The sequence below is a fragment of the Perissodus microlepis genome, chromosome 7 (genome assembly GCF_051167445.1).
Source record: "Perissodus microlepis isolate ML-2025 ecotype Zambia chromosome 7, ASM5116744v1, whole genome shotgun sequence".
NCBI lineage: Eukaryota > Metazoa > Chordata > Actinopteri > Cichliformes > Cichlidae > Perissodus > Perissodus microlepis.
This window is the reverse complement of record NC_140467.1, coordinates 42399477-42413513: the sequence shown is the minus strand read 5'-3', so window position 1 is coordinate 42413513 and position 14037 is coordinate 42399477. Positions and strand designations below refer to the sequence as shown.

At 38.6% G+C, this 14037-nt stretch overlaps 1 protein-coding gene across 1 annotated transcript; it reads left to right on the top strand.

The window, feature by feature from the left end:
• The first annotated feature begins 295 nt into the window (after window positions 1-295).
• On the top strand, window positions 296-12048 carry prodha (proline dehydrogenase (oxidase) 1a). The gene is made up of 14 exons (XM_084935194.1): window positions 296-711; window positions 955-1163; window positions 2846-2880; window positions 4416-4565; window positions 4721-4785; window positions 5127-5243; window positions 5361-5440; window positions 5577-5658; window positions 6804-6896; window positions 7012-7158; window positions 8184-8359; window positions 8445-8543; window positions 8818-8906; window positions 10430-12048. The coding sequence occupies exons 1-14, from the start codon at window positions 367-369 to the stop codon at window positions 10618-10620; spliced, it is 1878 nt and encodes a 625-aa protein (XP_084791320.1). The 5' UTR covers window positions 296-366; the 3' UTR covers window positions 10621-12048.
• The last annotated feature ends 1989 nt before the right edge of the window (window positions 12049-14037 follow it).

Here is a 14037-nt window from a genome sequence, read left to right as displayed (position 1 = left end):
TTTTTCTGGATTTTTGCTTTATATTATGTCTCTCTGCATTAAAATCAAATGGCCAAATAATGAGGGACTGTTCACAAACTGGATCAAATAACTATTACCCTCAGTATAAGGCCTCCTGCTTCTCTTAAACCATCTGCTTCTCCTACTACACGACGGGGGAGTTTTTCAGGTTTTTCACTGGAATGAGGCCCGTGGTTCTTGCATGATGCCTATCGGGGACGTGATGTAACAAGTGAGGCAGGGCGCCACCTCCCGATTCTGACATACCAGAGCGCGCTCATTACGCAACACTCCAAATATCCAATCGGCAAAGAAGTCTGCCGTCTCAGTCTGCGTGCAGCTGCCGCTCAGAAAGGCGAAGAAGGCATGTCGTACACTAAGTTTGTAGCACCCTTGGTCAGGGCAAACTCCGGCAGCATCCGAAAACTGCGGATTTCGCCTGCGAGATGCCGCTCAACAGTCGCATCCACCAAAACTCGAGAAGAGAAGGAGCAGCAGCAGCAGGCGAATGGCTGCACCGTGGTAGAGGCTGCGCCGGTTGAACTCATCAGCCAGTCTAGAAAAGCTACCAAAGCTCCGCTGAGTAAAACCCATATCGACTTCGAAAACACACAGGAAGCCTATAAGAGCAAAGGTAATATTGAGCTGCTCCGGAGTCTGTTGGTCTTCAAGCTGTGTACGTTTGACATCCTGGTTGACAAGAACAAAGAGGTGAGTTGACGGGACTGATCGGCCCGATAACGCATCCTCTGTTAACCCTACACACACGTGTCCAGTGCGTCCAGATCAGCACCAAACCGGTGCACCACTTTACCAAAGCTCAATGAACTCTCCGCGTTGGCGCGCTATGAATGTGTTTCCGCTTTTGACTCGTCGAGGTGAAAATGTAAAAGGGGCTGTAAACCACTCAGGCAGAGTAACCTGTTGTTTTTCTTGTCCCTGTCATGTTTTCAGCTGATGGATCTGAGCAGGAAGCTGCTTGGACAGTGGATGTTTGAGAAGCTGATGAAGATGACCTTCTATGGGCAGTTTGTGGCAGGGGAAGACCACAACTCCATCAAACCGTTAATTCGGAAAAATGTAGCCTTTGGTGTGGGGGCAGTTTTGGACTACAGCGTGGAAGAAGACCTGACACAAGAGGAAGCGGAGAAGAAGGAGATGGAGTGAGTAGCAAATACACACGTAGGCTGATTTCTCCTTAAGGACTGTGGTGCGCATAACTTTGCAAATGCCATATAAGATAAGAGATAATATAAACCTTGATATATGTGTGTGTCAGATGAGATTTAGTGAGCTGCATACCCAGGATTGTTCAGCTCACTAAATCTATAAAAGCCAGCTGAGTCAAGTTTATTTTGTATGGCACAACATCACATGGTGTCATCACAAGTGTGTAACTGCACCACATCATAAAAACCCAGAGAAATCAGAAAACTGTGGAAGAGAGATCCTCTCCATTACTTGTCTCCATGTGTGGCTGTAATAGGAGCCGCACACTAGGAAGAGCAGCCCCAGGACTGAAAAAAATCACAGTAATGGATATTTTAGCAGTGTTAGTACAACAAGTTCATTAAAAGACTGAGAAACTGTAGTACGTGTATTACCTGATTTGTATTGATATCTTTAATAGTGAATTAAATGAGTAATTTGACTGTTAGTTTCCACAGAAGTATTTAGGCTATGTCTCCATGCATATAGCTCATGTTTTAGAGCCTCTCCTCTCATTTTGCCTCTTCTCTTCGGCACATTAACTAACCATATGCACATATCAAAAAAACGTAGTTGTGATATTTGAAATGCTCTTGGTTAACCATTGCCTGTGTCTCTGTACTAAGTTGTCCCTCTGGAAATTATCACTTAAATTCAAGTTATGTGTCCTACTTGAGTGTCAAAACTATTCCTCTGGGCTGCACTTTGATATCAGTGTCCTCTTATCTTATCACCTCACAGACGGCTTCTGTTAGGCTTTTTATCAAAGCAGTGCCAGTCATAACATGTAATGCTTTATAATCAAAACCTAATTTGTTTGTGTTATTCTCAGGCAGTTCAACAGTGCTTGTCCTCTATTGGCTCGCTAAGACAGGCCTCCCTGCTCTGATTGGTTGAGCCAGTTTTTCAGAGCTGGGATGGGCATCATTGAAAGGCCTCATGGGTTGCCATGAGAGTTGCTTTCAGGAGGCACATTGAGGCACACTAGCAAGTGTTACACAATATTCTGTGACTGAAAATACCCCCAGTGCTCTACTTAGGACTATCCCAACACACACAAACAGACACAGGAGGAACTAAACTGCTTTTTCTGATAAAGACCAATGATGCCTCATCATGCTAACTAACAGATGCTAACACTAAGGATATTTCCTCTGTACTTTTTTTTTTTTTTTTTACAAGTTCTAAAAAAAAAAAATCTGTTAGTTAATTTAAAAAAACAATCAAAAATCTAGTTTTGATTTTTATTTTGGTTAACTAAAATGTTCTTTCAAATCAAGTTTTAGTTTTTAGTTTAGTTTTAGTTCACCTTGGTTATTTGCCTTTGTTCCCCAATGCGTCTCTCACGTAGCAACATAACTTGAAAAGCAGGTCATCGTCACGGTTGCATAAGATTTCATTGTGACTGTTAAAAGAACGAAACAGTGCCTTTTATCATCATGCAGCCTTCTGTCTTTTTTAAACTTTTCAGACTTTCCACTATTCATTGTCTTATTACTGTTAGTATGCTGTGTTATAAAAGTTGCTATTGATCTGACTGAAAGAAACAAAGATGAGACAAATTTGCTGTTGCCTTATTTTTTTTTACTCTTCTAATGACAATTCTTTCTTTCTTTCTTTCTTTCTTTTTTTACAGTTCATGTGTTTCTGAGGCAGAGAAAGAAAGTCCAGGTATGTGTGTCAGTAAAAAACAAAACTAACAAACTTTATTTTATTTTTTATTTTATTTTGCATACGTCTCTGACTAAAGAACTGCCATGGAGTAAGCTGACAAGGCTGAGCTGCTGACTAGTCAGCTGCTTCAGCTGTTCGGTGGTTTAGTATGCATAGTTATGCATCCACGTAGTCTAATCAGGATGTTACTGCTTATAACTGGATCTTGTGGGGGCTGAAATGTCAAGTTCAGCAGACACTGCGGGGTGAAGCTGGGTAGTGTTTAAGGGGTTGATATTTAATGTGTTTGTGTATCATTTACCTGTTGGCGATCACTCTGAGACAAACTTATTTTATACTTACTTCAAATCAGTCTTTGTGGGAGCTGAATTAAAAGTGCTAATGTGTTACATGCACATTGATTCGCAACCAGAGTGGCTAGTTTTAAATGAATAAAGTAAAGCTTGTTTTTGATATCTATTGTGTTCTCAGTAATTGTAACAAACTAAAAAATGCCCCCCTTTAGGATGGAATTCCTTCTGATGATAATCCATTCACGTTGTAGGATAAATGATAGCAGTTAAACTGCTCCTTTTAAATCAAATGCAATCAGTTAAGGCAGCATTATAGCCATCGTGTTGCTTTAGGGCTCTCGGATACGTCGGAGCTCTCCAATGACCATCCCTGATTTTCCACTGCCTCCTTTTCCTCCCTCGGTTTTCACAAACACATTTGTCTCTATTACAGTTACATCATCTGCTTAAAAATAAAACACATGCACCTCCAGGATTTTATGCAAGAGGTATCTTGCATGCTATCTAGGTCCCGAATAAAGCTGACTTCTGATGCAGTCACTGATGCAAGAGTAAAGAAATCACGATTTCTAATTTCTAATCTTCTGGTCAATATTATTTTTATATGTAAGTATGTGTGTGTGTTAGAATTACATTGTCTAGCCCTATGGGTAGTTCAAATTCCTAATTAAATATTTATTGATAACTTGAACAAATTTATCATTTTATTAAGGCATTTTTTAAAATACATATAGTTGTTATTAATTGTTGCATGTGTGACGATGTTCATGCAAAGTTTCGTTCAGATTGGGCCACCTGTTAAGGAAGAGCTTGGGTACATACAGGCATTTATGAGCAAGGGAAAATGGTTATTGGTTATTGGTCAGCCATGTTTTCAGAATCTATTTCACAAATTTTTTAGCAAGTTATCAAGAAGACACCACTTTTCTCTGCCCTGCATTCTCTATATCTGTGATGCTCCACTGCTACATGTGCTTCACAGACTATATCATGAGCTATATAATAATAACAACAATCCTAAATTCCCTAAAAAATCTTGTTCTTATTTGCACATATAGGACAAAATATGCACTGGATACCTTTGATAGACCATTATAGTTACATAGTAATGATGTGTTGTTTAGGCTCTAAATCTCCTTTGTATGTGAATTGATTATTAATCGTCGGGATATCAAAATCTTGGTGAACTTGAGGGTTTTTTTTCATGCAACAAGCCACTAAAGTTGCATCTCACTTCAGGTGCGGATCATCGTGAGAAGAAGTACAAGGCCCATCGTCAGTTTGGAGACAGGCGCGGGGGAGTTATCAGTGCACGAACTTACTTCTATGCAGATGAGGCCAAATGTGATATGCAAATGGAGACATTCATAAACTGCATTAAAGCTTCTGGTAAGTAGTACAACTGCTGGTTAAGCACAGTTTGGGTTCATTTTAATAGTGTAAAACATAAATACTTAAAAAGTAATTTAACAAAGTAGATTATTTATTTAAAGAAAAAAATCTAATAAAAAAAAAGTGACATGAGGTTTGTTGTTTCCTTTCAGGTGGAGCTTCTAATGATGGATTTTCTGCTATCAAAATGACTGCACTGGGTCGTCCACAGTTCCTTGTAAGATTAACGTTTTTCATTTATTTATTGTTAACTGAAACTTAGTGTCACAGGGTTTAGACTTAAGTCTTAAATGACCTTAATTTAGCAAAGAAATGTAGCAGAAGAACTAGTCTGACTACAGGAGGAAATAGTTTTTTTTTTTACTTGATCACTTCAAAGTTTTGATCAGTAAAAAAAGTAGTTTTTACATCTCAGTGTCAAAGATTAAAAGATAGTTAAACTGTTTGATTTTTTTCTGTAAACAAACTACTCTTGTGGTCAGTTAACCCCATTACAAACCCTCGGATAAAACTACTGCTGTTACTTGATAATTAATATGTTGCCCTCTGTTCAAACAGCTCCAGTTTTCCGAAGTCCTGGTTAAATGGAGACGTTTTTTTAACTTCCTCGCAGCGCAACAGGGAAAATCTCAAATGACGGTTTTAGAGCAGAAACTGGAGCTGGAGCAGCTCAAGGTGATATGCAAGTTTATGCTCAAATGATGTCTTCATGTCATTTTTTTTTTAGTTATTTTTAAGGTGTTCCAACCTTTATGGTTATCAATAATGAACTGAGGTGTACTCTCATTGTAGGAAAGTTTGACTGAACTGGGTGTTGGAGCCAAAGATGACATAGAGAATTGGTTTACTGGAGAGAAGCTGGGCCTGTCTGGGTAGGACAGTCACTCATTTGTTTACAATTAATCTCCTTTAACTGCACCTTAATAATTCTTCATCCAAGTTATTTCTAGTTTTACCTTTATTCAGCTTTTTCTTTTTTGGCTTTATATTCTCATGTCTTACTTCTAGAACAATTGATCTGTTGGACTGGAACAGTTTAATAAACGACACAACAAAGATTTCAAATCTGCTTATGGTGCCAAACCTTCAGGTGAGTCATCATCACATGACGTTTTAGTGGTTTGGAGGTGGGAGAAAAAAACAACTGGATTTCAGCTGTTTGGTTTGAATGATCACAGGTATCGCTTCATCTCTTCGCTGTTTCTTATTCCCTGTGCAATACACAGATAAGCTGTTACCAGGCACTCCATGTTTGTTCAGCCATTTCCACTGAAGTGGAAAAAATTATCATGCTTGACTGAACGCAAACATAAAGCACCCTTTGCCTTAATGCCTTCCCTACTACCTTTTGTTCAAAACCTTTACTGGCCTTACTAAAAAGAGAATTGGCTGTTTAATTCAGGCCAACTGCAAAGAATCTGCGGTGGGATTTTAGGAGAGCATCAAGTTAGTTACAGTTAAGATAATATGAACTTAGTAAAGGTAATCTATGCTATTTTATGTCTACTGTTGATAACAGAAATACAACTGTGTTCGACAATCAAATGTCTCTCACTTTTTTGTACTTGTTCTGCTATTAATCTTGTTATTTCTTCTCATTTGTGGCCTCCTTTGGTCACTTGTTGTCTTATCTCTCCATTTTCACTGTGTCACAGCATTACCTTCCACATTTTAGAAGCTTATAAAGCCAACAAATCCAAACTTTGAAGGCTTTTAAAGGCCAATGAAAAAGATGACTACCTTTTTCTGTTAATTATTATGAACTTTTAAAGTGGATAAAATGCTTCTTGTACATGGCTTTTCTAATTTATGATTTATCTATAGCTATGTTATTAAATTTATGGTGTAGTAAACGATTTAGAAACAGCAGCTATGAGCAATAAAACTGGAAAAATGAAGTGCCAACAACAGCAACAGCTGTGTTTCTCACCTTGTCATAAAGTCTTCATTGCTTTGTGGCAACAAGTTAAATTGCCAACCTGGGGGAACATTATGCCTTCCCACCACTAAAGAAAAACATTTTAATGCATTAGAATAGCATGTTTTGGGACTTGTTTTGGGAAGTGCTCATTTCGCATTGGCCATGTAGCCAGTATAATTGAGGGCAGCTGACAAATATAGGAAACATTTCTGGCACCGATGTTGAACTCTTTCCTGCCAGTCACATGGAGATAAAATTTATGGCTTTATATTAATCATAAAGTCGATTACTATCTTTTTGTTTTGGTTGCATAGACCGGCCATCTGGAGCCTTTGCTGAATATATTTACCGAAGAAGAAGAGAGGCAGATGAAGAGGATGCTGCAGAGAGTGGATATTCTGGCCAAGGTGAGGACACTAAGCAACCTGTACCTGCAAATAGTGTGGGCAACAATATAGGGATAGGACACGGTTTTATATGGTGCTTCATATTTTACTCTCTAATTGTTTTTGTGCACTCCAGCATGCTGTAGAGAACGGGGTTAGGCTAATGGTGGATGCCGAGCAGACGTACTTCCAACCAGCTATCAGTCGCTTGACCCTGGAAATGCAGAGGAAATTCAACAGAGAAAAGCCAGTCATTTTCAACACCTACCAGTGTTACCTCAAGGTGAAACTGCAGTTTTCTCAATGAAGCTGAACTCGACTGATAAACTAGTGTGTGTCGTGATGATTGTTGCTACTTACTAACCTATCGAAGCACACTGAGTATACCGTTAGTGTTTTTATTTTGCAGTAGTTTCTTTAAATGTTTTATTAGTTAAAGCAATGTTTTATACGAAACAGGAAGTTTCTTTGCCAGAGTGCTTTCCAAACTGTGGCACATCAGTTTGTTTACCACACAAAAATTAGTCCCAAATCTGCCAATACTACTGCCAGTTTCTCCCTCAATAATCTGTCCATAAGTAAGGAGGTGAAATGTATTTATATCTCAGCATACAAGATCAAAATCTGTAAACTGGGTCTTAAGCAGTGTCCACAGATCTTAAGTCCAGTGGGAACAACTTCGACAGCTCCACAACCTCAGAAATACATAATCTCCTTGAGTCCTTAGCCTGGACCGAGGTACCACCAGAAAAATATTTGTACTTCATGAGAATGTTTTACCTCTCATCCAAGCGGCTTCTTCATTCCTAAAACCAAATGGTGGAGAGTGCCAGTTGTATAATCCCTAGTGTGGGTTGTCGCTTAAAATTATTAATCATGTGCCTCATCACATGAAACAAGGTCTGAGAAATACTTTTCTTTCCAAGCTTATTGCACTACCGTGACCTGGATGACTGAGAACCTACACAGATAGTGGCACCTGACCACAGAGAGTGCTGAAAGTGATCACCACAATCTTCATCTGAACTCTAAACTTTATGTGCAGTGTAAAGAGAACAAACAGGATCTGATAATTATGACACTTTTCTCGTGATTGTAGTGATGAGGAAGATATAACTACAAGTTAAGAGCTCTCCACATTTTTTCCTTAAATGATATGGCTTTTTATATATATTAAAAAAACAAAAGATATTTTGTTCACATTAATCATGCAATTTTGCATCTACCGATGTTACAATTAGCATAATTGTGGTTATTTTATGCTAGGTTTGGATGCCCTTTTAAGTTTGTGTTGTTAATGGCGTTTAGGAAGCCTACGACAACGTGACCTTGGATGTTGAGCTGTCTCGGCGGGAGGGTTGGTACTTTGGTGCCAAACTCGTTCGCGGAGCCTACATGTACCAAGAGAGAGCCAGGGCGAAGGAAATTGGATATGAGGATCCAATAAACCCAGACTATGAGGCCACTAACAGGATGTATCATAAGTAAGTCTTGAATTTTTATCAAGCCGCTTGGTGATTCTGCTAGAAATTGCATAAATCCTAATCATCTGCTCCGCTGTTTGTTTAGGTGTTTGGAGTATGTGCTGGAGGAGATTGAACACAGCAGGAAAGCAAATGTCATGGTTGCAACTCACAATGAGGACACAGTGAAGTTCACCCTCGATAAGTACGTTTTGTCCTTGAGCACTTTACATGTACAGAGACAAAACTCAGATTTAGTTTGAGCATGTACAAATACCCTAAAGCTTTTATTCCTGAAGGATTAACCCTAACAGTCTGAACTCATACTTGTATAACTGCTCAAAGTGAAATATTCCTTGTAAAGCCTCCAAAGCAGCTATAGGGTTAACAGAGAGTGGTGGGATACTATGTTCCACCTCTGATTATGTAACAGTCCTTTAAAATGTGTTTCTCTGTTTTTTCTTTTTTTGTTTTTCCAGGATGAATAAAATGGGCCTGTCACCCACTGAGAATAAAGTTTACTTTGGACAGCTGCTGGGGATGTGTGACCAGATCAGCTTCCCACTAGGTATGTTACACTCTGCACTAAAGTAAACTGCATGTTGCGAAATCACCGAGGCACACGTCATGTAGGCGTGTGGTCATGTGGTCAAAGACGTACCACTGAAGTGTTGTTCCCAGTGATGTCAATGCTACGATATCCAGGCAGTCACTGACCTTGTCTGAGGTCATGTTGACAGCAAACACTTTGTGTTGCCAGTGCCCTTCACTTAGTGTTAGAAAATGTCACGCTTGTCCTGTCATAGTAGTCTGAGGAGAAGTTTAATGCTACTCTTATTCCTGTGAATGATATAAATCACAAACAGAACATAACATTTATCATCCAGTTTCTTTAACAGCTGCTTCAACTTTATATTTTTAGACTGTTGCTGTTTAAGTCATTTGTTTGATTTTGCAGATGATTAATCCCTCAATACAAAGGAGATATCTATATCTGAGAAACTCACTAAAAGAGGAGTCAGACCTCTGTGTCACTTAACCCTCTCAGGCTCAAATTAAACTTTTTGTTGCTAATGCACTGGGTAAAACTGGTTGCAAAAAAAAGGTGCTGCACTAAAAAGCTTCCACTAATTGCTTGGATTGCCTGTGGTTTTTATTTATGTCTACTAAAACTCTCCAACTAGTAGCCGAGTGGTAGTTAAAAGCCTACCAAAAATGTAAAAGGTTCGCCTTCAAAGTAAAAGTTTTCAAAAGGTAAAGCTTTTATTTTACAGTTTCACTTCAGCTCGGAAAACAGCTGGCCAGTATTTTTAGACAAGTCTTTCACTTTCAGGCAAATAACGAATGTCACTGACTGCACTCTAGACCTGTGTGGCTCGGCTTGTAGCAATTATTTTCCTCCAGCCTCCAGCTTTCACTCACAATCAGTCGGGGGGATGGTCTCTAAGCCAGTGTGACTGGGGCCGTATTCACTTGATCCTACATTGTCCCATGATTGTTAGTGGTCAAGTGTCTGCAAAACCTTAATTTATTAGTTTTATTGCAATTTAAAAGTTATTTATTAGGAATTTGATTTATAGTTTCTTCTGCACCATTCATTACTTCACCTTTTTTCACTGAACATTAACACTCCCCATCCCTCCCCCTACGTTGGTTAGCAGAACAGTCAAGCACACAACAGGACTTTGGCTCATCTGTGCGCTCACAACTTGAAATATTCTGGTTTAAACTGGGGTCTTGCATGATTTCACAGGACTCTTACTTCAACTATTGTGAAACAGGCACAGTTGGACATCACGTAGATTGTGAACTTAAAGACCGTTTAATGTCCAGTCTGACTACACGAGTCATTTGTGTTCCCACATGCACCTCTGTCAGGTGTTGTCTGGAAAGCTCTGGGCTTCAGTGCATGTGTGAATACAACTTGGTACCCTCTGTTTGTTCACTTCATTCGCGATTGTTAGCTTAATGTATTCTTGTATTATAAGCAGAATGTATCAACTGCGTGCTGTTATACACCAAGTCATGACACCAAATTCACACATGGTGGTGACTGTGAACACTGAATCTCCTTCTCTTATCTGAAAACAGGCCAAGCAGGTTTTCCAGTCTACAAATACGTTCCATACGGCCCTGTCAATGAAGTAATCCCCTACCTTTCCCGCCGTGCTCAAGAGAACCGCGGGATCATGAAGGGATCCCAGAGAGAGAGGAGCCTGCTATGGAAGGAGCTGAGGCGCAGACTGCTGGCTGGTCAGATTATCTACAAGCCTGTTTACTAAATCACATTTGCAGACAATACGCAAAATATTTCTGGGCATTCCACCCTTCTTGGTGTACCTCTGTGTTAGCTGCTCTTTGTAGCTGGGACTTGTCTTTCCTGGTTCACTAGACGACAGAGCAAAGACTGTTTTTCAGCTTTACTGACAAATATTTAAAATATTTAAGTATTCATGCAATACAGTAGTGCTGAAATATTGCAGCAGAAGATGTTAGGTCACATTAAAATGTGATTTTAGTATTTGTTTAACTTTTAAACTGGCCTTTATAATTCTTAAAATCAGCATACATCTAAAAACTTTTTAAAAATAACTTAATGTGTGTGTATTTCTAAATGGTGGTCTTCCCTGGTAGACTGCATTGAATTATTCAGTGGAAGATAAGAAATTAGGTTTGAATGCCAAAGTTGGCCAACTTGTGTGCCTAAAAGCCATCCTGTGCTTTTAAAAATTGTACTCTTTGCATGTTGTGTTAAATATTGTGTTGAGTTAAAAGATACAAGTGCCTTATGGTTATTTTAAAAAAGACAGCTTTTTTTTTCTTACTGTACACCACTCCAAAGGATAAACTTTTTTAATTAGGGATTATGTATGAAAACATAATTACTTTGCATTATAGCAACTTTAATTATATTAAAACTGCATACATCTGTAGTCATGTTTGTGGTTTTTAATCATAATCAGTTCTATAAAATTGTAAACAATAGATTTTGCATCCCGGGAAAGATGATCCCTGTTTCAGTCTCTCATGTCCACTCCACAAAAGAGGAACGGCAGATCAAATGGAATTATTGCTGCAGATGCCTGCAGGTGAGATAACTATCTACTATCTAGGAGCAAACCTTCATTTAGCCTCTGATAAAACAAACAGCAAACAGAGAGACTCCGTGTGATCCATTTGAGGAGTTATTAATGTTTTGATGCTTCAGTTGTTGACATCTGCCAGATGGTCTAAATTTCACAATCGGTGAAATCGACGGCATGATCTGATCCATGAACGGTGACAGATGTTCAAAGCAGAAACACGGGGACTGTTGTGACCTATGTTTCAAAATGTTAAAAAAAATCATGCCGTAGATAATTTAGCAGTTTTTAGGCAGCTTTCATTCAAGTGCTACAAGAACAATTGCACTATTATATCATATAAGCTGTGGGCGAGGTGAAATGGCATGTGGCTTTTGTGATCATGGGGAAGAGTTTTAAAAAGAGGTGTTGTTGTGAGCATCTTTGAATGATTTGTGTTACCTTTAATTTTGTTTATTTAGTTTATTGTATATGTAGATGTCAATTTCTGATGAGAGATGTTGACTTGTGTCTTCTCTTTTATTTTCTTGTTTTATTTCGTCATCACTGCTATATCAAGATATTATGTACTTGTGTAAATATATGTAAATAAATAAAATAGTTAATGTTAAAGAAAAAGAAAAAAAAGAACAAGAAATGTTTGTTTGTTTTTTTTCTTATTCAGACTGCAAATGTTTATGGTGGTCCTAAAGACTGACATAATTCAGTTCAATTCTCAAATCACTTTTTTTCTATAACACCAATTCACAGCAGTTTGCTTAAGGTGCTTTATACTATAAGGTAAAGACCCTACAAATTTAGAAAGAAACCCCAACATTCAGATCACCCCCTATGAACAAGCACTTTGTGACACTGGGAGGGAAAACCTCATTTTTTACAGGAACAAACCTCTGGGAGAACCATGCTTAAGGAGGGGCAGCCATGTGCCATGATCGTTGGGATTGAGGAGAAAGGGGAGAGAGCAGAGAGAGAGACAGGACAAAAGACAATGGGAGACAGAGCTTTTAACAAATACTGCTGATTAAATACAACAGTGGTGTGTAAACGGAGAGTGGAAAGAGATGGGTGAAGAAAATGTTTGGTGCATCATGGTAAGCTCCTCAGCAGCCTAGGCCTATTGCAGTGTAATTAAGGAAGGGTTTATGGTCACCTGATCCAGTCCCAACTATAACCTTTATCAAAAAGGAAAGCTTAAAGCCTAATTTTAAAGTGGGTTACACAACATATTTATTAGATATTTCAGATTTTACATAAAGTTCTTTTTTAGAACCATGAGCAATAACCTAATTTTTATTATGAATTATGGGTCATTACAGGTCATCCCGGCCTTTATGTCTTAAAGATATACCTGTGGTTTTAACTAGTTCATCTGGGTTCATGGGCAGATAAAGCTGTGTGTCATCTGCATAGCAATGAAATGTCTTTTAAAAATACTTCCCAAGGGAAGCATGTATAATGTGAAGACCAAAAAAAGTACTGGTCCCAGCACAGAACTCAGAGCTAAATTTTGTGTGGGAGGAAGATTCTCCATTTACATGAACAAATTTGAATCTATCAGACATGTGATTCAAATCACTGCATGGTAATTCTTTGAATACCAATGGTGGATTCTAATCTCTGTAGTTAAATACCGTGGACAGCAGTAGCTGCACTAAGGTCTAACAGGACAAACACAGTGATGAGTCTACAGTCAGAGACTATAAGAAAACTATTTGTAACGTTCACACCTTCACCTTCTGCACTGCGATGTAGTCTAAATCCTGACTGAAACTGTTCAAATAAACCGCTGCTATGCAAATGATCAGTTAACTGTTTGATAATTACTCTTAGAAATCAGTCTATAATTAGCTAAGACAGCTGGATCAAATAACAGCTTTTTACTAAGTAATGTTTTAAAATCTGTCACCTTAAAAACCTGTGGAAATAAAAGAAGAATTACTATTTTAAGCTCGTCTTTTGCTCCCTAAAAGCTATTTAATATCCAGCTCCTGCCTCAGTCATTCCTACGTTTATCCAGTCTAAGCTGGTATAGGTTCAACCCTGCTCTTATCTTTTAGTGAAATACTCTGGATCACCCTCTGACGTATTCTGATGTCAGTGACATCAGCCGTAGCTGTTGCCACATAGGAGTGGGCTCCCTCTGCCAAGTTGATGTGACCTACTGGAACAGATAATTCAGTAAACTGCAACAGCAGCTGAGCCAACACCTGCGCCCAAGTATCTAGGGACAGAAGAAAAACAGTCAGTAAGCCCAGCACACACTGCTATATCCAAACTGTACCATGTCTAACCTGAGCACCAACATTCTATATTGTAAGTGTAAACATAATGAATGACTAGTAAGATTTGTGTTTTCAGGAGTCCAAACTGCATCCATGAACATTTGTGCAAGCTTTGAAACAGTATATCCTAGCTACATATATTCTAAACTGTGGATAGTAAATAACATGTGTACTAATAAAGTGTGTATGTGGTCACAGAGAACTGACTTGACATAAAAATCTTAATATATAGCTTAATATAAAAAGAAAATGCTTTGTGACTTAACCAGTGCTCGTGTGACTGGACCAACAAGTTCTCTTAAACAGCATTAAGGTGTTTACTTTTTACTTTACC

What these genes read in the sequence shown, in the direction of transcription:
- prodha (XM_084935194.1), top strand. Translation starts at nt 367, where the DNA reads ATGTCGTACACTAAGTTTGTAGCACCCTTGGTCAGGGCAAACTCCGGC. An exon ending in GAGAAGCTGGGCCTGTCTGG is followed by an intron (nt 5,441 to 5,576) that starts GTAGGACAGTCA and finishes TCTTACTTCTAG; the next exon opens with AACAATTGATCTGTTGGACT. An exon ending in ACTAACAGGATGTATCATAA is followed by an intron (nt 8,360 to 8,444) that starts GTAAGTCTTGAA and finishes CTGTTTGTTTAG; the next exon opens with GTGTTTGGAGTATGTGCTGG.